This window comes from Malania oleifera, chromosome 13 (assembly GCF_029873635.1).
Source record: "Malania oleifera isolate guangnan ecotype guangnan chromosome 13, ASM2987363v1, whole genome shotgun sequence".
Classification (NCBI taxonomy): domain Eukaryota; kingdom Viridiplantae; phylum Streptophyta; class Magnoliopsida; order Santalales; family Ximeniaceae; genus Malania; species Malania oleifera.
The window spans coordinates 6,848,807-6,872,334 of NC_080429.1; the positions used below are offsets into that span (position 1 = coordinate 6,848,807).

Below are 23,528 nucleotides of genomic sequence, written 5' to 3' on the forward strand. Positions count from 1 at the left end.
ATTTTACATATATATATATATTGAAAAAAATATTTTAACTTAGGCTATTACTAATCACGAATTTTATTTATCTTTTATTTTTTTCATAATATTAGATAATAAAATAGAAATCAAAATATTAAACCTAGGCTGCAAATGAACTAGGTTATTTATTTAAATTAATGGATAAGTTCAAGTATTATTTTTAAACACATTAAAAATGACAAAGATTCAAACAAGATTAAATTTAACCTATTTTGGGTCGTTTAGTAAACGAGCAAAATATAAACAAGATTAACCTTGATGTCCATAACTAATGGGATCATAAATTTTTTAAAACTCCTTTTTTTAAGTGGGTCAAATCTGAATATATTAAAACTTGATGACACTCAACTACATTTCAACTCTACAAATAAGGAGTTCTCAAAATATGGGTCATTCTAAATTCTAATGATTACTTCTTTTTCTTTTTTTTTTATGAAAAAATAGGACGGTACCTCCTAACTTTATTAGAAAATCTCACTTATGGTGGTAAATTCTAATGATTGTAGAGTAAGACTTCTATGTTAAAAATAATGAATTTGAATATTGAAAGGATGTGAAGAAGCCTCTCCTTATCATTATCGGCTCTATCTTTTTATAAAATCTCAAAAGAGGTTAGTGTCTTTTGTCCTTTAAAATATTGAAGTTATATACAAATTTGTCACAATTTAGTAGTTTGGGTTAATTTTTCACTATATCAAATGATCAAATTACAAACAAAAAAAAAATTGCTAGTCAAAGATGGAGGAAGACAATAATTACAATTATCAACAACAATATATTCCCAATTCCTAGCATAAATCTTTACAAGGTGGAATCAAACAATCAAGCAAATATCGAAAGGTCTTATCAAAATAGAGTCTACTATCACAATAATGTAAAGCTATTTTAGAAAGTTATAAATCTCAATCATATGGTCTAAAATGGAAAGCGACGAGTCACAAGCGTATTGTTACAAATTTAGCTCAATCAAAAAAGAAATTATTATTCAAAAGCCAAGACCAAGGCTATTGCTTAGCTAGATTTGTTGTCTCAAAATTTTTCAACAAACCTTATCTCAATCTTTTTCTAGTTGTTTTCAAGAAATATAGTAGCAATGACAATAATCTAACACTTCTCTTTCCCAAAACCTACATCCCCAAAAATGACATCTCTATGAAACTAAAATAATGCATTGATCTAAATCTCCTTGTATGAACTTTCAATTAGTCAACTACCACTAAAATAAGGTCAATCATTCACTTTGCATTAGGACATGCATTAAAATGGACTATATGAAAGATAAGCAAGTTCTCCTCGACATATGAGAAAAATGTCACCCAACATAGGATGCTCTTTCCATGGACTGGTTTGAAATTGATGACGACAAAGATATATCATCAAAAGGTAATGAGTTAATTTCAATTTTTTTTTTTATAGAAATATTAATTTTTTATTTAAAAATTTCAATTGTACGAGAGTAGGCCAAATACATATGGAAATATGTTAGAGCATAATAGACTTTTTAAAAGTCGATGGAACGAGAAGAATCGACTTAAAAAGTCAGCTTATGAAGAACATACCTACTCGTCATAAAATGATTTATCAAGACATGACTTTATAAGTTGGTTGCGGAGCATTTGCTGACCTTTTGTAAGTTTCTTTTTTTAATGCATGCACTTGCAATTTTACTTCCTTAGGTAATTCTAACACATTAGTCCTTCACTCAAATGAGTGGATTGGGCAACAGGACAACAAATGATATGCAAACTACAGGATTTGCTAAGCCAAGAAGCAACCCATAATTCGTCAAGGAAAAAAACTCAAATATGCTTTACATGTTCATCCAAACTTTAGTTTGTTACGAATTGGAAAATTCTACGATACACACCTTAAGGTGGGTGCGTGACACACCGACTATAAGCCATTGGATTAAAATTTCAATGGGAAGCTAAATCGTATAATGCAACGGGCTGCAGGGTTTATAGGGTTTTAAATTGTATTGCATATTATCAAGTACAGAAGCCCCTGGAAAATCGCCGCCCGGCCAGAGTCCCTAATTGAAAATCAATAAGAGATCTATAAAAAAGTCGTCACTCCTTTTGCAATGAGAGATGGGAATTTTATTAACAAAAATATTACCGACGCTCACATGTTACATTTTACAACTCACGAAAGGCTTTGTACATGGCTCTTCCCCTAAACAAATTTTAACATTCTCTCTAAACGGGTGTTCATGGCAGCTGCCGAAATTCCCAAACCATGTCCATTGCTTATCTGATTGCTGAAAACTATTCATCTGGCTGGTACAGTGCTTATAAAATGGCAAGGACCTCCTCCTCAGGATGTTCAAACACAATGAGCCTAGTAAGCTTAATTGCCTTTGGTATCAGAGCTGGGATGTTTTATCGAAGCTTCAATATCTTGGCCATCTGGCATTGAAAATTTTAGGTAATTCTCAATATCATTGGTATCTGAGGTTCCCTGTCTCTGGTGGAACCACTTCTTGCTTGTTTTTGGTCTTCTCTCACTAATGGCAATGGCAATGTCATTGGGGAAGAGGTCCCCAAGCACAAAGGCGTGGACAATAGTTGAAATAAGCAAAGCTGTCACCGTGACTGTTGAAATGGCAGAGAGTAGGATGGACAGAGATTGGGTTACTATATTTGTTATTTCATTTGAATACTTGATGGTTGCAATAGAAGCACCAGTCATTGGAAAAGTGTAGGCCCACCATGCCAATGAGAACCTATACATTCGAAAGCAAGAAGAAACAAAATCAAAATTGAACCATGGAAAGGATAAAACAGAAGTTTCAGGGGGCTAAAGTTTAAGTTATATCATACCTGAACCCTCGGAAAAAATTGACCCGAACTGCCTGGAAAAACAAGGGGAAAGCAGTTCAGAGAACTTACCATAACCTAGAGAGAGAGACAGCTTGCATTCATCCAGGTGACTCAGGATGATTAATAAAATACTTAGAATCAGAAGTATTTGAAATATTAACAAGATAAGTCATGCCACTGTTGGTCTTACTGCTTGCAAGACAGTAGATACTCACTCCCTAACTAGCATTGTATTGCTTCACTAGGCATTGCTAACTAATGCTACACATGTTTTGAAGTTGAGAAGTTCCATACTAATTACCAGATAATAAATTAAAACGTCACTCACAAAATGAACGTTCATAAAAGCAGCAAACAGGTACTAAAAGCATACAGAAGGCTGGTAAAACCTCATTACAAGTAAACTATCCGTTGGATATTGAAGTTAGTTGGTATAAATGAGTTAATGGCTGCCATCCCAGAGCAGCCAGATTTGAACCGACCTTACCTGGGTTCTACAACTTCTGATCCAAGACCTGACCAAAGGTCTTGATAGAACCAAACCAAATATCCCAAACAAAATTGGGACTTCTTATTTGTCACCAATCCTGCTTGCATTCCTAGTGATCGCCAACTGCAATCCTGACTTTGTTTTTGTAGGCCAAGTTTGTTCCACAGGAAGTTATTTAAAATGGGGAAGGGCCAATCAAGAATCATGTTGCTACGATAAGGAAACCATAATGCTTTCTCAATAATTGGTGGGTGTGTGGTGTCATGGTGTGTGATTCATATGTTGGGCTTTGTGGAGCCTGGTTGCGTTTGATCCGGATGATGACCCTACTCGAATTAATGCCGCGTGGTTTTTTAATGAGAGTTTTCTATCCTAAGGCTTAGTCTATAGAGCGAAGGCTTGGGCCGGAAAAAATTTTGGACCCGTTTTGTAGCCCATTGGGACCCTGTGTGCAGCATATAAAACTATTGTTTTTTTGGTGATTAGGTTTGGCCGTCATTTTGAGAGCAAGAGAGAAAACATTGTATAGCCGCACTCTCTGTCTTTCTTCCTAATCATAGTGAAATCTCTGCAACTCTGTGGATGTAGGCAAAATTGCTGAACCACGTAAATATTGTTTTGTGTGTGTGATTATTTTTCTTTGACATGGACTGTTTCTCTATTTTTGTTTCTCACAAGATCTGGAAATTTCGTGTTAATTCCCTACAACTGGTATCAGAGCATAGGGTTAGGTTCGAGTGGGAGCAATGGCAGAGGAAGCAGGAAAGACTCTGTAATAGAAAACTTCGATGGCACAAACTTTGGATTATGGAGGATGCAAATCGAGGATTATCTCTATGGGAAGAAGTTCCATCTGCCGCTTCTAGGAGAAAAACCTACTACTATGAGGAACAAGGAATGAACTCTCCTTGACAGACAGGTACTGGGAGTTATCAGATTAACTCTATCTAGGTCTATTGCACACAATGTTGTAAAGGAGAAGACCACACTAGATCTGATGAAAGCTTTTTCTGGTATGTATGAAAAGCCGTCAGCAAATAACAAGGTACATCTGATGAAGAAATTGTTTAATTTGAAGATGGCAGAGAATGCATAAGTAGCACAACATCTGAGCGAGTTTAACACTATCACAAATTAATTGTCATCTGTAGAAATTGATTTTGATGATGAGATTGGTGCACTAATTATTTTGGCTTCGTTGCCAAACAATTGGGAGGCAATAAGGATGGCAGTAAGCAACTCTACGGGAAAAGAAAAACTGAAGTACAATGACATACGAGATTTAATTTTGGCTGAGGAGATTCGTAGAAGAGATGCAGGTGAAACCTCAAGATATGGTTCTGCCCTAAACCTTGAGACAAGAGGCAGAGGTAATGAACGAAATTCATATCAGGACAGATCAAAATCCAGCAATTATGATCGGAACTAAAGCAAATCTAGATCTAGCCAAAAAGGACAATGCTGGAACTGTGGGAAAACGAGTCATTTTAGGAGGCAATGCAAAAGTCTTAAGAAGAATGAGGATGATTTTGCTAACGCAGTAATAGAAGAGTTACAAAATGCATTACTTCTTGCAGTAGACAGTCCACTTGATGATTGAGTTTTGGACTCGGGAGCTTCATTTCATACCACTTCATACCATGAAATCATACAGAACTATGTAGTAGGTGATTTTGGTAAAGTGTATTTGGCTGATGGTATAACCTTGGATGTTGTAGGTATGGGAAACGTCCGGATGTCGTTGCCCAATGGGTCTGGTTACTGGAGAAGGTACGACATATTCCTGACATGAGAAGGAATCTGATTTTTGTCGGATAACTTGATGATGAAGGGGGCATGCAATGTTGTTTGCTAGTGGCACTTGGAAGGTCACAAAGGGAGCTAGAGTATTGGCTCGTGGAAAGAAGTCTAGTACTCTATACATAACCTCAAGTCCAAGAGACACAATTGCAATTGCTGAAGCAAGTACTGATATGAGCTTATGGCACCGCAGACTTGGTCACATGATTGAGAAAGGAACGAAGATGTTGCTGTCAAAAGGGAAACTACCAAAATTAAAGTACGTTGATTTTGACTTGTGTGAAAGTTGCATCTTAGGAAAGCAGAAAAGAGTGAGTTTCTTGAAAACTGGCAGGACACTGAAGGCTGGAAAATTGGAGTTAGTGCACACTGATTTGTGGGAGCCTTCTCCAGTTGCCTCCCTTGGAGGTTTAAGGTATTACATTACTTTCATTGATGCCTCAACCAAAAAGGTATGAGTTTATTTTCTGAAAAATAAATCTGATGTATTTGAAACTTTTAAGAAGTGGAAGGCTATTGATTGAGATAGAGACAGGTTTGAAAGTAAAATATTTGAGGTCAGACAATGAAAGAGAGTACATAGATGGAGGGTTCAATGAGTATTGCACTGCACATGGAATTAGGATGGAGAAGACCATTCCTGGGACACCACAGCAAAATGGTGTGGCTGAGCGCATGAACAAAACTCTCAATGAGCATGCTAGGAGTATGAGATTGCACGTTGAACTACCAAAAACTTTCTGAGCTGATGTTGTTAGTACTACAGCTTACCTAATAAACTGAGGACCTTCAGTTCCCATGAAGTTCAGACTTCCTGAAGAGGTTTGGAGCGATAAAGAGGTCAAGTTTTCTCATTTAAAAGTTTTTGATTGTGTTTCTTATGTTCCTATTGATTCTGATGCCCGTAGTAAACTTGATGCAAAATCCAAAATCTGTTTCTTCATTGGCTATGGTGATGAGAAACTTGGCTATCAGTTTTGGGATGAACAAAACAGGAAAATCATTAGAAGTAGAAATGTGATATTTAATGAACAGGTTATGTACAAGGACAGGTCAACTGCAGTGCCAGATATCACAAAGATAGATAAGAAGAAATCTGAATTTGTTAACTTAGATGAGTTGACTGAAAGTACTGTCTAGGAAAGGGGTGAAGAAGATAAGGAGAATATAAAATCATAGGTGGATCAAAGTACACCTGTAGTTGTGGTTCGTAGATCTTCTAGGACCATTAGATCCACAGTGTTATTCACCCGCTCTAAATTATCTTCTGTTGACTGATGGTGGTGAGCCAGAGTATTATGCTGAAGCCTTGCAGGATGAAAATTCATGCAAGTGGGAGTTAGCCATGAAAGATGAGATGGATTCCTTGTTGGGAAACCAGACATGGGAATTAACTGAATTGCAAGTAGAGAAGAAGGCTTTGCACAACAAGTGGGTATACAAAATAAAGAATGAGTATGATGGTAGCAAGTGGTACAAGGCCAGATTAGTTGTAAAAGGATTCCAGTAGAAGGAGGGCATTAACTTCATAGAAATATTTTCTCCAGTTGTGAAGATGTCAACGATTAGACTGATACTGTGAATGGTGGCTGCAGAAAACCTACATCTTGAGCAGTTAGATGTGAAGACGGCATTCCTTCATGGTGACTTGGAGAAAGACATTTACATGATTTAGTCATAAGGGTTCATTGTCCAGGGACAAGAGAATCTAGTTTGCAAACTGAGAAAGAGCTTGTATGGCCTAAAACAAGCTCTAAGATAGTGGTACAAGAAATTTGACATTTTTATGCATAGAATTGGGTTCAAGAGATGTGAAGTTGATCATTGTTGCTATGCTAAATTCTTTGGCAATTCTTACATCATTCTACTGCTGTAAGTAGATGATATGCTCATTGCAGGGTCTAGCATTGAGGAGATTAACAATTTGAAGAAGCAATTGTCAAAACAATTTGCAATGAAGGATTTGGGAGCTGCAAAGCAAATCCTTGGTATGAGAATCATTAGAGACAAGGCTAATGGTACATTGAAACTTTCATAGTCAAAGTACGTGAAGAAAATTCTTAGCAGGTTCAACATGAATGAAGCCAAACCAATGAGCTCACCCTTGGGTAGTCATTTCAAACTAAGCAAAGAACAGTTACCGAAGACAAAAGAAGAAAGGGACCATACGAGCAAGGTGCCCTGCTATTGGCAGCTTGATGTATGTAATGGTGTGTACAAGGCCAGACATTGCACATGTAGTGGGAGTTGTGAGCAGATTCATGAGTAGGCCAGGAAAGCAGCATTGGGAGGCAGCCAAGTGCATTCTGAGATATCTGAGGGGTTTATCAGATACATGTCTTTGCTTCACAGGAGCAAGTTTGAAACTGCAGGATTATGTTGACGCTGATTTTGTTGGTGATAATGATAGTAGAAAGAGTACTACGGGTTTGTATTTACTCTGGGTAGTACAACGATATCTTGGGCTTCAAATCTACAAAAGATTGTTACTTTGTATACTACAGAAACTGAGTATGTTGCAGCAACTGAAGCTGGAAAGGAGATGATTTGGCTACATGGTTTCTTCTACAAATTGGATAAGAAGCAGACGATGGACATTCAACACAATGATAGTCAGAGTGCAATTTTTCTTGCTAAAAAATCAACTTTTCATTCAAAGTCGAAGCATATACAGACAAAATATCACTTTATCCATTACCTTGTTGAAGATAAGCTAGTAATACTTGAGAAGATCTGTGGATCTAAGAACCCGGCAGGCATGTTGACTAAGGGTGTCACTATTGAGAAGCCGAAGCTGTGTGCAGCTTCAGTTGTCTTTCAGCTTGAGGATAGAAGAATGAGTTGTAGGGATGAGGGATTGTGGTTGATGTTGGTGATTGAACTAGTCTCCAAGTGGGAGATTTGTTGGGCTTTGTGGAGCCTGGTTGAGTTTGATCTGGATGATGACTCGACTCAAATTAATGTTGCGTGGTTTTTTAATGGGAGTTTTCTATCCTAAGACTTAGTCCATAGAGCGAAGGCTTGGGCCGGAAAAATTTTTGGACCCGTTTTGTAGCCCATTGGGAACCTTGTGCGCAGCATATAAAACTATTGTTTTTTGGTGATTAGCTTTGGCCGTCATTTTTAGAGCGAGGGAGAGAAAACATTGTATAGCCGCACTCTCTGTTTTTCTTCCTGATCATAGTGAAATCCCTACAACTCCGTGGACGTAGGCAAAATTGCCGAACCACGTAAATATTGTCTTGTGCGTGTGATTATTTTTTTTTTGACATGAATTATTTCTCTATTTTTGTTTCTCACAGGATCTGGGAATTTCGTGTTAATTCCCTACATCATAGGGGGTGGGGGGGAGAGAGAGAGAGAGAGAGAGAAGGATTGGGGTAGGAGTCTCACAAAATGTTTTAAAAGGCAAAGGCGTAAAGTGAGGCATTTTAACCCTTAAGAGGCAAGGCGTGTTGACTGGTGTGACTCATGAAGCTGAATCAGTTTTATTTGTTGCTATTCTTTAGGAGCTGAATCAATTTTATTTGTTACTATTCTTTAGGAACTAAATCGGTTTTATTTGTTGTTATTCTTTATAAGTTGAATAAGTTTTATTTATTGCTATTCTTTAGGATTATAACCATTTCTTCATGCTAATTTTTAGGCTCTTAGCTGTTATGCTTAACATGTAGCAGATTTTTCTGCAATTCAGTTGTCAACATGCTGTATAAATAGATAGTTTGTTGCTCAATAAAAATTAGCCTTCTGCAGTCTCTAAATCAGCTTCTCTCATTATCGTTAGTCTTTGGTTTTTTGAAATATCCAACAAATTGGTATCAGAGCTATAGTCTTGAGGGACCTGTGAGATTGAGAGAGCTCAAACACAACAACCTATTCATAATGAATTCATAAAATTCATTCACTACAATTGCACCTCCAGCGTTTGATGGAACAAATTATCAAATGTGGGCTATTAGAATGGAGGCCTATCTTGATGCTAATGATCTATGAGAAGCTGCTGAACAAGTATATGAAGTTCTAGCCCTGCCAAACAATCCAACTCTTGCACAAATCAAAAGTCAAAAGGAGATGATGCAAAGAAAATCAAAAAGCAAGAGCAACCTTGTTTGCTGCAGTCTCTTCACCATTTTTACCAGAATAACGACACTAAAAACAGCCAAGGAAATTTGGGATTTTTTGAAGCAAGAATACAAAGGAAATGAAAGGATCAAAGGGGATGCAAGTGCTGAATTTGATCCGAGAATTTGAGATGCAAAAGATGAAAGAATCATGAACAATCAAGGAATATTCTGACAGACTTCTTGGCATTGTCAACAAGGTAAGACTCCTTGGTATTGATTTTTCTGATTCTAGAATTGTTCAAAAGGTCCTAGTCACAATTCTTGAAAAGTTTGAGGCTACAATTTCATCTTTTGAAAACTCAAAAGATCTATTAAGCATTACCTTGGCAGAATTGTTGAATGCACTGCAGGCACAAGAACAAAGGAGGCTTATGAGGCAAGAAGGATCTGTGGGTGCTTTTCAAGCCAAATCACAGAACAACAATGGTGGCAAAAACAAAAAAAAAAAAAAAACATAACCAAAACAACTAGCTTGAAGGTTATGCAAGCAACAACACTCAATTCTTTCCACCTTACTCCTACTACAAAAAAGCCAATCATCCACAGAATAAGTGTTGGTGGAGGCCAGATGTAAGATGTCACAAGTGTGGTCAGTTAGGGCACATGGAAAGGATATGCAAGACTCAACAGCAACAAGGAGAAGCCAAAGCTGTTGAGGATCAACCTCAAGAGGAGCAGTTGTTTGTGATATCATGCTTTGCCACCAACAGCTCCACAAAAAGTTGGCTTATAGATAGTGGTTGTACAAACTATGTGACTTATGATCGAGAGCTCTTCAGCGAGCTTGACAAGGTTGCTATTTCTAAAGTCAGAATTGGGAATGGAGCACACATTGCAACAAAAGGCAAAGGAACAGTAGCGATTGAAGGTCACACAGATCTGAAATTAATTTGTGATGTTCTGTATGTTCCTGAAATTAATCAAAATCTTTTGAGTGTTACTTAGTTGTTGGAAAATGGCTATAAGGTACTGTTTGAAGACAAAAACTGTGTGATTAAAGATACAAATGGCATAGAGGTGTTCGAAGTTCAAATGAAAGGCAAAAACTTTGCCTTGGATTTGATGAAAGAGGAGCAGGCTATTGTACACAAAGAAGATAGCAATATAGTGCTTTGGCACAAGAGATCGGGGCATTTCCATCATGCTGCTCTACTTTTCATGAAGAAGAACAATCTGGTGAAAGGCCTGCCTGAATTAGAGGAAGAGTCTCCTAAATGTGTTGCTTGTCAGTATGGGAAGCAAACCAGGCTTCCTTTTCAACAAAACAAGGCTTGGAGGGCTACACAGAGGCTGCAATTAATACACACAGATGTTGGAGGACTAATGAAAACACCATCATTGAATGGCAGTAAGTATTATATTGCTTTCATTGATGATTACTCTAGAATGTGCTGGATTTATTTTATGAAGCTTAAATATGAGGTTGCAGACATCTTCGGGAAGTTTAAAGCTAGGGTTGAAACTCAAAGCGGATGCAAAATGCAGGTAATTAGGTCTGATAATGGAACTGAATATACCGCTGAAAAATTTAACAAGTTTTGTGGAGATGTAGGTATCGAACATCAGCCGACGGCATCTTACACTCCTCAACAGAATGGTGTTGTGGAGAGGAAAAAGTGGACAATTATGGAGATGACAAGGTGCTTGCTTCATGACAAAGGGCTGCCAAACAAATTTTGGGCCGAGGCTGTAAATACAGCAGTTTTTCTACTAAACAAATTGTCAACAAAAGCTTTGCTGAAGAAGACTCCATTTGAAGCATGGTATGACTATAAACCAAAGTTGCTTAATCTGAAGACATTTGGTTGCCTATGTTTCTCTTACATCCCTCAAGTTAAGGGAGACAAATTGGACAAAAAAGCAGAATCTATGATCTTTGTATGCTATAGCTCAATTTCAAAGGCCTACAGAATCTATATACCACAAAGCAACAAAGTAATTGTCAGCAGGGATGTTCAATTCCTTGAGTTGGACAACTGGAGTTGGGAGAATGACAAGAAGCTTGAGGTTCAGGAGGAGAATGATGATATGGATGATGAACCTATTAGAGGAACCAGATCACTCTCTGACATTTATCAGAGGTGTAATGTTGCTGTAATGGAGTCTGCAAGGTATGAAGAAGCTGCAACTGATTAGAAGTGGATAGCTGCAATGAAAGAGGAGCTAAAGATGATTGAAAAGAACCAGACATGGGAGTTGGCAGACAGACCTAAACACAAGAAAGCTATAGGAGTCAAGTGGGTTTACAGGACCAAGCTCAATCCTGATGGTTCTGTAAACAAGTACAAGGCAAGACCTGTTGTCAAGGGATATGCCCAAATGTTTAGGGTAGATATTTCTGAAACTTTTGCCCTAGTTGCTAGGTTGGATACCATAAGGATGTTGCTGGCTCTTGCTGCATAAAAAGGCTGGGTTATACACCAAATAAATGTCAAGTCAGCCTTTTTTTTTTTTTTGATCAAAGGGTAAATGTATATTGATCAAAGGAATATGTACAGAAAAGACTAAAACATACACCAAGAAGGGAGGCCAAAGCTCCCAATCACAAACAAACAACATCAAAACTAGGAAAAAATCTAGCAACAAGTACAATCAAACCTGGGCATACCCAGGGCACAAGGCAAGTACAATCATAACTGGGCGTACCCAGAACACAAAACTAGGAAAAACCTAGCAACAAGTACAATCAAACCTGGGCATACCCAGGGCACAAGGCAAGTACAATCATAACTGGGCGTACCCAATACACAAAAGGAATTGAGCTCAAGGAATCCAAGAACCCAAGTTCCAATCATCCAATTCATAGGCAGCATGCATGCCTGGAGCTTCTGCTGTGCCATGCCCGAGAGGACATCACACGAATCCACTGTAGCAGACATTGAAACAGCTTCTGAATTTTCCAAAAGCGAGTATATCTGAAAATTGTCAACCACCCGTGTAGAAGAACCGTTGACCATCACTCAAATACACAAATGACACTGCATTCCCGCAGGTACAACTCATGAAGGAGAAAATGAAAACAATTCTTCCACCCAACTTCAATCAAACTCCTACTGTGGGACACGTAGGAAATTCAAAAATTTAGAGTCAAACTGATTGGAGGAACTTTTAAAACAAAGAACAACACAAGAGAAGGCAAGCTAGATCACGTGGCCACTGTCGGAATCCGCAACCCCAATGACTGGCAGGAATGAATGCACGCTGACAACTGCAGGCGGGCATGGAAGCGCCAAAGTGGAATAGTGAGCAAGGAAGGAATTTGAAATTTGAATTTGCCCTTCGAAAGTCATGTGGGGCAGCAAAAGGAGTGACACGCGGACACAAAATGGATGAACAGTGGAATCAAAGAACACGGACACCAAGCAAAATGAACACCAGAAACCTCCCAACAAGAACAAGGACCGAATTGCCGAACAGAAAAACACAAAATAAAGATTCGAACAGAACTACGAGAATGACTAAGAACACTTGAACTGAGAAAAGAACAAAGCAGGAACCGGAACAATGAACCGAAAGAAGAGACGAATAGAATTCGCCAAACAAGAACAAGGGAACGAACTGCCGAGCAAAAGAACAACAGAACAACCAAAAAAAATTCAAAGCAGAAACCAAAGAACAGAAAAACAGAAGAACCAAAGTGACAAAGGCGAACTCAAAGACTGAGAAAGGAACAGACAAGAACCGTAACACAGAACAGAAAAAAACAAACAAAAAAGAAAAACCAAAGTAACCTCCAATCAGACAAAGAGAATCAGAAGACGCACGAAACACCTTCAAACCCAGACTCTGTGACTTCTCATCTGCAAATCTAAATTGCTGATATTAAACTTCCTAAACCGGACAACACGCCAGGTTTCCAAAACCACAACTCGATGGGAATCAGTTTCAGTGATATGGATGGCATCAATGTTGAGTCGAAAATCCTTCGGAGTAAGGAAATCACCATCATCACCAAGATGGACCTCCACGCCATCAAGGAATAATTTCCTACTGGGAAAGACAAATCCAACACAAACAACACCATCCCTTTTACACTTTGCCTCAAATGAGATCCACACAGCCTCCGCGAGAATCTACAGTGGACAAATCATGACCCAAAGAGATACAAAATCTTGGGCAGCTCCAACATCCATCAATGGAAATTGCTGAATGATAATCATCATGGCATTGCGGGAGGAAAAAGCTCCCCAAGACCAATCGGAATCCAAAAATCAACAAAGAGGTTCAGTCCAGGATGAGCATCCTTCCGCGGTCAAGCGCCTCTCTCTAGAGAGAGGTGAGAGCTTCTCTCTCTAACTTGACGACTTCAAGTCAGCCTTTTTGAATGGATACTTGGAGGAAGAAACTTTTGTGGAGCAACCTCAAGGGTTTGTTTTTCAAGGACACGAGGAGAAGGTATATCGACTAAAAAAAGCCTTGTATGGTTTAAAACAAGTACCAAGGTCCTAGTATAGCATGATTGATGCAAACTTAGTGAACTTAGGCTTTGAAAAAATTCTGGGTGAATCTACTTTATATATCAAGAAGACTGGTGATGAAATACTTATGGTATCTCTGTATGTTGATGATCTACTCGTTACAGGAAGTAGCAAGGATTTAAAAAACAAATGAAAGATGTCTTTGAAATGACAAACCTTGGGAGGATGACATTCTTCCTTGGTATGCAGGTACGTCAAAAGCAAAATGAAATATTTCTATGCTAGCATAAATATGCAAAGGAAGACCTCAAGAAATTCAACATGGAAGAGTGCAAGCCGACTACAACTCCAATGAATCAAAAGGAAAAGTTTTGCAAAGAAGATGGAGCTGAAAAGGTGGATGAAAGGCTGTACAGGAGCCTAATAGGCTGTCTAATGTATTTAACCGCAACCAGGCCAGATATCATACATGCAGTGAGTTTGCTATCAAGGTATATGCACTGTGCTAGTGAAATTCATTTTCAAGTAGCAAAAAGAATTCTTAGCTATGTTAAGGGCACAATTGATTAAGGAATAAGATTCAGTCAAGTTAAAAACTTTAGTCTCCATGGTTATTCTGATAGTGATTCGGCTGGCTGTGATGATGATATGAAAAGCACCTCAGGTTACTGTTTTAGCTTTGGTTCTGGAATTTTTTCATGGTGTTCTAAGAAGCAAGAAGTCATAGCTCAATCCACAGCAGAAGCAGAATATGTAGCTGTTGTTGCTGCTGTGAATCGAGCCCTTTGGATTAGGAAACTTATGACAAATTTGCATATGGAACAACAAGAAGACACACAAAACAAAACACTTCAAAATAAAATTTTATCTTCTAAGAGAGGTACAAAGGGAAGGAGAAGTGCAGCTAATCTACTGCAAAATAGAAAGTCAAAGTGCTGACATCCTAACAAAGGCACTTCCGAAGATTAGATATGAATTCTTGAGGCAGAAGCTTGGTGTATGCAGCTCTAGAGTCAAGGGGGAGTGTTGACTGGTGTGACTTATGAAGCTGAATCAGTTTTATTTGTTGCTGTTCTTTAGGAGCTGAATAAGTTTTATTTGTTGCTATTCTTTAGGAGCTAAATAAGTTTTATTTGTTGCTAATTTTTAGGATAATAACCATTTCTTCATGCTGATTTTTAGGCTCTTAGCTGTTATGCTCAACATGTAGCAGATTTTTTTGCAATTTAGTTGTCAATATGTTGTATAAATGGATAGTTTGTTGCTCAATAAAAATTAGCCTTCTGCAGTCTCTAAATCAGCTTCTCTCATTATCCTTAGTCTTTGGTTTTTTAAATATCCAACAAGGCGCAAGCCTTAAGGTTCTTGGACCTATGAATGGGGATATTCCCGAAACTCACAAAAAAAAAGGAAGAGAGTTAGACAAGAAGATAATCAACTTGGAAAAAAAAAGAAGTGACTTGGACAAAAAGAAACGAAGTGACTTGGACAAATCTTGCAGCTTTCTCCAGACCTCCGAGAAAAGCATGAAAAAAAAAAAGGCTCGAATGGTACGATCCCTTCGTCATACCTTTCATTTTGGGGTGATCTCATAGTTCTTGGTCTGTGAAGATGCGTTGTTAGGTGCTCCATTTGATTTTTTCATTAAGGCCGAACCTAAACCTATTCTCGAGAGATAGCTGCCCATATACTGATAAGGGATGTATAGATTCTCGAGAAGAGGGGATCCGGGCTGCCCTTTTGAGAATTTTTTTTTTTTAGATAAAAATAAGTTAGTAGTTACAAATATTTTAAAAATAAATAAAAATTAAGAAAATCACAAATATAATGTTAAAAAATCAACATAATTAGCAAACTACTTGTTGGCCACTCAAAAATTGCTAACTTGAATTCATTATGTAAATCATGACAAGGGATAAGCTACAACATTACAAAGTTTAAATTATTTGAAAAATCTAAGATCCAACTCTTCAATTGGAAAGGTTGAGGTTCAAGAGTTTTAGAATCTATGACATTCCTCTTATATAAATGTGGAGTCAAAATTTTCTAGCCAAATCTAACTTGAGAATCACACACCCAAAATGTGCAAGCTTCAACTAAAAAGGCACAAAATGTGTGCCTTTTGTACAAATGCGTAAGCATTAGTGTGTAATGATTTAGCCTTTTTGGGATTTGGCATTTCAGATTGAGCCTCAAGGCATTTTAGGCATGACTTTCCTCGAGGCGAACCTCAATTAAGCCTTTTCAAACATCGGTTTCAGAAAAGTAGTTTGGTCAAAGATTTTCTAGATTTTTAACACCATCCAGGAATATGTTATCTAAATTAACTAATAAACAATCCATCCAGGAATATGTTATCCCAATCAACTAATAAACATTCTCTGAAGGTGTTTACCCTTCCATCATTGGCATGGAAACTGTCCCCTCAAACATATGCTGCCAAAGAAGCCTCCCACAATAGGATTCACCAAATTGTGGGCTAATCATATCCCTCTATGAGATCATAATGTGCCAGACCAAAGATATTAGGATGATATGACTGAGAATATGTGTGTGTACACATGTGTCTATGCATGAGTGGCAGAGAAACTAACCAGTGAGAAATAAAGGAATAAGGCAATGAAGTAGGGAATCCGTGATCCATAATCAAAGGAACCTTGAATCCTTGCCCATGCCATGGAAGCAACGCTGGGTGCTGCTACAAACAGAAAGAAAACTGGATGAAGGTCCTTCGGAAGTGTCTCATTTGTAGGAAGTCTCTGGTAAAGAGTTACAAATAAAACTGCATAGTGAGCCAATCCAACAGCAAAAAAGAATATAGGTCCTTCTTTTAGCCCCATTGATGCACCCAACAAAGCTCCCACAAAATTTCCGACAATGGAGAGATGATTTGAAGGATTGGCTACCTTTGAAAGCCTCCGTTGACCTCCTGACATCCACTGTCCATAGATCTTAAGCTCAAGACAGAAGATTGGGGTCATGAGAACATACCACATGGCCGCATGAAGATTATGAGCAACAGAGGGTGGAACCCCAATAGCTAAGAACAAAATGGCTATCCATGGAGCAAAGAAAAAGTTCACACGGACTGGGTGATAATACTCACGACGAACAGCTTCAAAGTAGAAAATCACTTTCAGAGAGTAGATGAATGAGACAATGGCTAAGAGAGCAACAGATATGCACCACAGAATCAAGTTTACGGTCAAGCTTACATGAAGAAAATTTGTGGAAGAAGAGGTGGCCAGGGTTTTCCACATTATGGCTTGGCTGCTAGTTCCAAGGCAGATACCAAAGGACGAGACAGGATACCGAAGTAGAAATGGCCATTTCCTGTCTTCTGGAAGCACTGATACTTCTGAAGCCTGTCAAATAAAATAGAGGTAATTAGTCACGATACATCAACAATAGGGAAATATATATATAATAATTTTAAAATCTTCAACAATGTCAAAGGTGTTATGAAGGGAATACAAAAGGAGATCTAACAATCATCTGTAGATAAATAAACATGGACAGTATATTGGAAGCTAAAGAGAGCATCCAAAATGATAAAATGCATCAATTAAACAGAAAGACTTCCTTAGAACCAACGGCATAAAAGTAGGACTTTCAAGTTTTGTTAATACAGAAAAAAAGTTGGAAAACCATTAGTCAAACACCACCAGTAGCCTGTCCATGCATTTTATTTTTCTCTTTTGGGTAGAACCCATCCATGCATATTGACATTATAAACACGTACATTTCATTGTTTGTAAAGACAAAAAAGGTTGGCAAAGAGGAACATATACAATAGTCTACAGTGAAGGGTTAGAATGTGCCATACACATGTCAACTACAGTAAAGTCCGTGAGAAAGGTCTCTCTACTACAAATTGAAGGTTTTCCATTCAGATACAAATAAATATGTAAAATGGCCCAATTTTAGGTAGCCACAGTTCAAGGTGGAGAAAGCAAATAACATGGAAGGGTAGTAAGGAAATAAAGTAATAAAATAAAATAAAGTATGCATACCTTGAGTGTATCTAACTCAGGCCCTTCCAAGGCATCAAAGTATCGGTCCACAGGTAAATTATCAATCTCTGCATTTTGTGAAATGCTAGCCTCTGCTTCACTTTCTTGGCACTTTCCACGCAAGTGAGTTAACTGCTTCTCTAATTTCCCAGACCATGTTTTAAAAGAATTAAATGTATTATCCTTCAGCTCATAAATCCTTGGATTCCTGAATTGCAGCTTTTCATGATAGCGAAAATTTCTGTTGGCTCTCTCCACATTTGAGAAGCCTGTTGGTATTGGCTGAGAATAAAACTTTGCGTGTCTTGGCTGTTCAGTGTCAGCAGTTTTAGACATGACAGAAGGGCTTGAAATTTCATTCTCAGAAACTGCTTCACCAGTACCACTTAAAACAATCATTTTGGTATTCATAGGAGAAGATGGCATACTGATAGAAACAGAGTGCGACCTTTGGGACTTGATGAGTTGGGATGTCTCGTCCTGGATCTCAACAACAGTGGCTTTAGTTTCCTGGTGTAAATGCATAGAGAAAAATAACATCTAAGCTACTGTATGGTTCCTATTTCCTACAGTTCCTGTCCTAGCATCAAAATCAAGAGAATAATGTACAACCAGTCCCACCTATGTGAGACTGCAGAAGTTTTCCAGCTTCTGCACATAATAATAAGAACAATAACCATCTGGGAAATCTTTACCAAGTAAACAATTAAAAAAAAAAAACTTTAAAACAAAAAAAAGGAAAGAATACCAACAGTAGGCTTTAATTATACTGAATAAATAGAGCAAGTATAATTCTCATTGCTCGTGCAGCTTGTAATAAATTTACATTTACCAAAAATATATAACTGCAGTAATTTTTCGTTCGAGCACAAACCAATATGATTTATGATGAAAAACTTCATACAGGTACCAATTCCAGGTCTACGTTAGCTATTATGTTACTACCAGTAATACCACAGTTACTATTAGCACAGCAAGTTATTAATACTTAATAAAATGAAGACATTGAATTGAAAAATCTCCAGCATAGAATGATGTCCTATAGTTTCTCTTGACGTTGAGGAACTGATACCAAAACTATTTGAAGTATTATACAGAATTTGAATTGAAATTCTTTTTCCCTCCATCTGGGAGCATAGATTTTGAGATTTCGATTTGGATTTGTTTGGATTTGAACAAAACTCAATACAAAATTCTATTGCATTTCTTCAAATCCATATAAATTCAAACCCAAAACTCGAAATCCATGCTCCCAAACACTATCCTTTTGTTTTGTTTGTGGAGTTTCATTATCTCCGGCAAAACCATTGTAAGGCATAACCAGAGCAACGACATGTCTGCTGGTTTTCAAGCTTGAATTTTATGGTGTTCTCCAGCAGTGATCTTCATCACTGATCCTGATCCCTAACATATGCTATTCAACAGTAAAACAGCCTATGCCTCTATGTTTAAAAAAATGCATTCCTAAACAAAAACACATGACAATCGAAGAGAGTAAGTCATATGCAAAAGTAGGCTGGTGTTTTATGGATTCTCTTTAAGTTGAGGAACTGAAAATATAACTTAGTATCATACTATACCAATTTATTGTTTTAAAACACTTTGAAACATGCACATATTACCAATTTAATCCTAAATCAACACTCAGCTCAAACACAGTTAACTAGATGACCTTCACTACCAAGTTCACAAAATATTTAACCAAGCTAAATCTTGTTCCATGACAAGTCATGTCCAACAATGAATTGAGGTGGTATACAATAAACCCTTCAGATTACTGCTTGCCAGCTCTCACATAGGAAGCCTCATATAGGGTAAACATGAAAGAAATCAAGAACTGTCAAGATCTTCCAATTTTTCTTCTTCATTTTTTCTTTTTCATATGAGATTTTCTGATAGGTCAAGCAATCATTTAACCTAAAATCTTAAGCTGTAGCCTGTTAGGTAGTGGGCCAACAATGTATATCATGCCGTAACACTCCCCTGCACATGCAACACAATTGCACATGGAGAGGTAAACAAAAGATAAATAATACCCAAATGTGGGAAAATGCAATACTTTTAACAAATTGATGATAAATACGGGCAACATGAATAGAACCTATGACCTCTTGATAACCATATGTCTGATACCATGTTAAGCAACGGTGCAAAGTTTATGCTGTTATGTATTGGGCCAAGAATCCCTATCAAGCTTTAACAATTCTTATTTAGAGATAAAACTGATCATCATATTGGCATGTATAGAATAGGTTATGCTAGGGGATGCCAGTTTAACAGTTGGATCATGGATTGACAACTTACTTTAGCAGACGAGCTAAGAGATTGAAAGTCAGTTGCTTGATGCTGATTGCTCAAGCTACCATTCATTTCAATGCTATCAAAACCAGAGACCTGCTTTGATGATATGAATTGGAGGAGTGGGGGGATTATGTTAGGAGAATCCTGCTTTGCTGAACCCATAATTCTTCTGTTTTCCATGACAAAACAACTATACCTGAAAGAGGTAAAAACGGTTCTACTTTACAGGGATCTTGCAAGCAGCAAATAAAATATATAGAGGAGAATATGCTTACAAAAAGCAGCTATAAACAAATTAAGAAATTGACATACCTTTTAAATGTTAAATATTCTTGAACATTAACAGAGACAGCCATGCTAGCATTTGTAATGTTTTAAACTAAACAAGAAATCGCATGTTTAACTATTGGTGGCCCTTAACAGGATATATAAACGCAAATGTGCGCACACAAATATCTTACTTCATCTTCACTAAGTTTGTTTCACAGTATATTTAATAAGGGGTAGTGCCGGTGAACTTCATGATGACCACGTGTTATTCATGTTACAGATCATATCAATGATCATTCAATCACCAATACTTCTGTTTCCATCAGATAAGCTGCTGATAGCCAATCTTAAGTCACTTAATGTTAAACCTTTAAAATAAAAATAGTTAATAATCTTATTTAGGGTTCTAGAAGGCAAAAATTAACAGGAAACATACGCCACTTTCAGAAGATAGTACATGGTAGTAATTTGCGGACCTTTGAGGTGGTTCCTAGCTAGAGTGCTAGACTTTAATGAATTATCAGAAAAATATAGAGGAAAAAAACATTAAAAAAATGCTAACTAATCTGCTGTGATGAAGAACAAATGAACTAATTCATAAGACCACATGCATATACTAAAAGAAAAGGCGACCATAGTATCACACACATGTAATTCCCAAAAGCTATTAATTATTCATGTCAAAAACTAGTTCTAAGATTCTGCAGAGATGCAGAAAATGAGTTAACAAACCCAGTTAAAGTGAAAGATCACAAGTTCTTCCCAAAACTTACAACACCTCACAAATAACTTTTGAAACAATCTGGATCTTCAATGCTTATGGCAATCCTCCATACAAATAGTCCAGGAAATCTTGTTGATGAAAGATCCAAATTCATCTAAAGCATCAAAAGCCTTTCTCTTCTCAAGAAAACTCAGAACAAGAGTCACAGAACCAAAATTGAGGAAAAACCAGGGAGTGCAGAAAACAAACTGGAATTTGTAATCTGGCTAACGCACAGTTCTTGGCATCTAAAGCCAGAATATATAATTCAAGGATCAAAGCAGGGGGCACATTTTTGCAACTATCAAGTCAAATACACATGATATGTGACAAATACAGCTGCTTTGTGAGAGTGACTCATGCAGTCAGCAGACAGAGAAAAAGAAAGCAAAAAGTCTTTTGCAATTTAATTGGAAGATGTTAGGAAGCTGGGTTAGCAAGGCAAATACAGGCTTGAATAATCTGTCATCAATTTCACAAAACTATGTTATATTTTTACTCAACAAACTAGGTTTGTCTAGAACACACCACGTGGCTATATAAGCTGAAACACATCCAGATGTCAGCCCTCAATTTCATAAACTATTAAGCAGTATATTACAATTAACTAATGTGGAATCAAAATATCAAGTTCATAAAAACCTTTCCATTACAAACTCCATTGAAATATGACTAAAAAATTAGGTCACTTATGTACCATGGCCCATTTTTTTAAATGAAATATACCACAAAATAGAAAATAAGGTTCTATATACGAAAGGAATCAAAAAAGTAAAATAAATAGAGGAAAAGCTCTTTCCATAATTGGAACAAAACTCACGGCAAATATTCATCTTACATTCCTTAAAAAAGTTGTCTTATTTCACACATGCCCACGTCAATATTAATTACAAACCCTCATGGACTACCATTTCTGCCTTTAATTTCAAGAAAAATGACCATAATCGAACCACAAATTTAAAAAATACCCTGAAATTACTTAGTCAGTCTATTAATTTGTTATTAATGAAAGGGAAAATGTGGGGTGTAGGGCCTAGTTTGGTTAGGAGAAAAATGTTTGTTTGGAAATAATTTTTCCATCTTCCTTAATTGGGGCGGGGCAATGCATCAAAGGGAAAAAAAATATTTTAAGAGAAGATGTATTCTATCTAAGAGTAGAAAATAACTTCCTGAAAGATATTTCTCAAAACAAATAAAGAAATTTATAGAAAGATTATTTTTCATTTTAAAAAAAAAAAAAACTTTCATGTTTTCCATTAGAAAATAGCTTGGCAGCCTTTTGTAGATATTTGTTGGTAGTTCAACAAATATATGTGAACACAGTTGTAGCAGATCAATATTTAAGCATAGCACCTAAAACATATCTAATGCAAGACCAATTTAAAAAGTACGTGGAGATGAAAATGACATAATATTTTTAAACTAGAAATTCAAATTCTAAGTAAGTGGAGATGAAAATGACAAAATATTTTTTTAAAAAATTATTAGAAATTCATTTTCTAAACTATCTTACAAGAGATCACAAAGATGAAAAGGACAAAAACAAAAAGATATGTATTAGGAATCCAAATTTTAAACTATCTTAAGAGTGATTACCCAGAAATCAATGGACGTAATCCACTGAGAAAGGAAACGATTCATGCATCGCCAAGTGAGGGCCGGCTAGAAAATCATAAAGAAACCCATCAAGAACAAAAACAATTAAAAGTTAAAAATGCAATGCATTTGTGTAAACATCATACTCACAGCAGCCCCACATTCAGCAAAAGCTCAACAATAATAATAATAATAATCCTCACATATTCAAGAGCTCTGGAGCGAGTTGCCAATTAATATATTCTGAATTTAATTCTATATGAAATCTTTTAGGGCTCTGAATTTGCTGCGCTTGATGTCCGGGATACAGCAACCCCTCCATTAGAAAATAATAATTGCAAAAAAGAATCAGTTGAAGAAAAGATGTGGTGAACAGGTAATGGCTGATCAGAGCGATGGTCCAGGACGGCTCTTTTTGGGGGAGGGGAGGAGACGATGGGGTCCCGTTCCCAAGCTGTAAATCTGTGAGGATCTAGCGTGTATTTGTGGTGAAGACTCGCCATTGCAGCAAAATGTCGAGGAAATGCAAACGCTCTGGACCTAACCAGCTGGAATTAATGTGTTGTACATCAACTCATTAAGGCGAATTAAAGAAGAAGACGACGACGACAATGGTGGTCGGAGGCTCGGAGGTCGAGGCAGCTCACCGTGCGAGAGTTTTTTACGAAAATATTTAATTTAAAATGGAACAAAATTAATTGTACGGTTGATGGACTAATATTTACATAAATCAACTAAATTTCGTCGTAGTTGTTATTTATTAATAAAAAAATTGTAAAAATGTTAAAAGGAAATTACAAAAATTGAATTAATTTTTTATCCTTACAATATTTATAGGACTATCTAGACTTAAGGTTTGGTTTTGTTATTATTATTATTATACAATATTTATAGGAAATAGTAAAAT

The 23,528-nt window shown here is 37.0% G+C and overlaps 1 protein-coding gene across 6 annotated transcripts; it reads right to left on the reverse strand.

Annotated features, from left to right (window-relative positions):
* Positions 1–2,100: 2,100 nt before the first annotated feature.
* Positions 2,101–23,265, reverse strand: LOC131145971 (S-type anion channel SLAH2-like). 6 transcript variants are annotated; one of them, XM_058095172.1, is made up of 7 exons: positions 22,772–23,265; positions 22,622–22,687; positions 19,996–20,188; positions 17,692–18,201; positions 16,273–17,043; positions 2,847–2,878; positions 2,101–2,749 (listed from the first exon to the last, which is right to left on the reverse strand). In XM_058095172.1, the coding sequence occupies exons 3-7, from the start codon at positions 20,170–20,172 to the stop codon at positions 2,374–2,376; spliced, it is 1,866 nt and encodes a 621-aa protein (XP_057951155.1). In that variant the 5' UTR covers positions 20,173–20,188; positions 22,622–22,687; positions 22,772–23,265; the 3' UTR covers positions 2,101–2,373. The 6 variants fall into 6 exon arrangements, with proteins under 6 accessions (XP_057951155.1, XP_057951154.1, XP_057951153.1 ...); XM_058095171.1 differs by having other exon boundaries at positions 22,825–22,925; XM_058095170.1 differs by lacking the exon at positions 22,622–22,687 and having other exon boundaries at positions 17,692–18,171; positions 22,825–23,247.
* Between the last annotated feature and the right edge of the window lie 263 nt (positions 23,266–23,528).

Bases quoted from the DNA above. Each gene is read 5' to 3' on its own strand.
- LOC131145971 (XM_058095169.1), bottom strand. From the start codon at position 22,943: ATGGAGGGGTTGCTGTATCCCGGACATCAAGCGCAGCAAATTCAGAGC. The intron at 20,189-22,824 runs GTGAGGATTATT...TACCTCTTTCAG, and splicing joins GCTCCAGAGCTCTTGAATAT to GTATAGTTGTTTTGTCATGG. The intron at 2,750-2,846 runs GTATGATATAAC...TCGAATGTATAG, and splicing joins AATTTTTTCCGAGGGTTCAG to GTTCTCATTGGCATGGTGGG.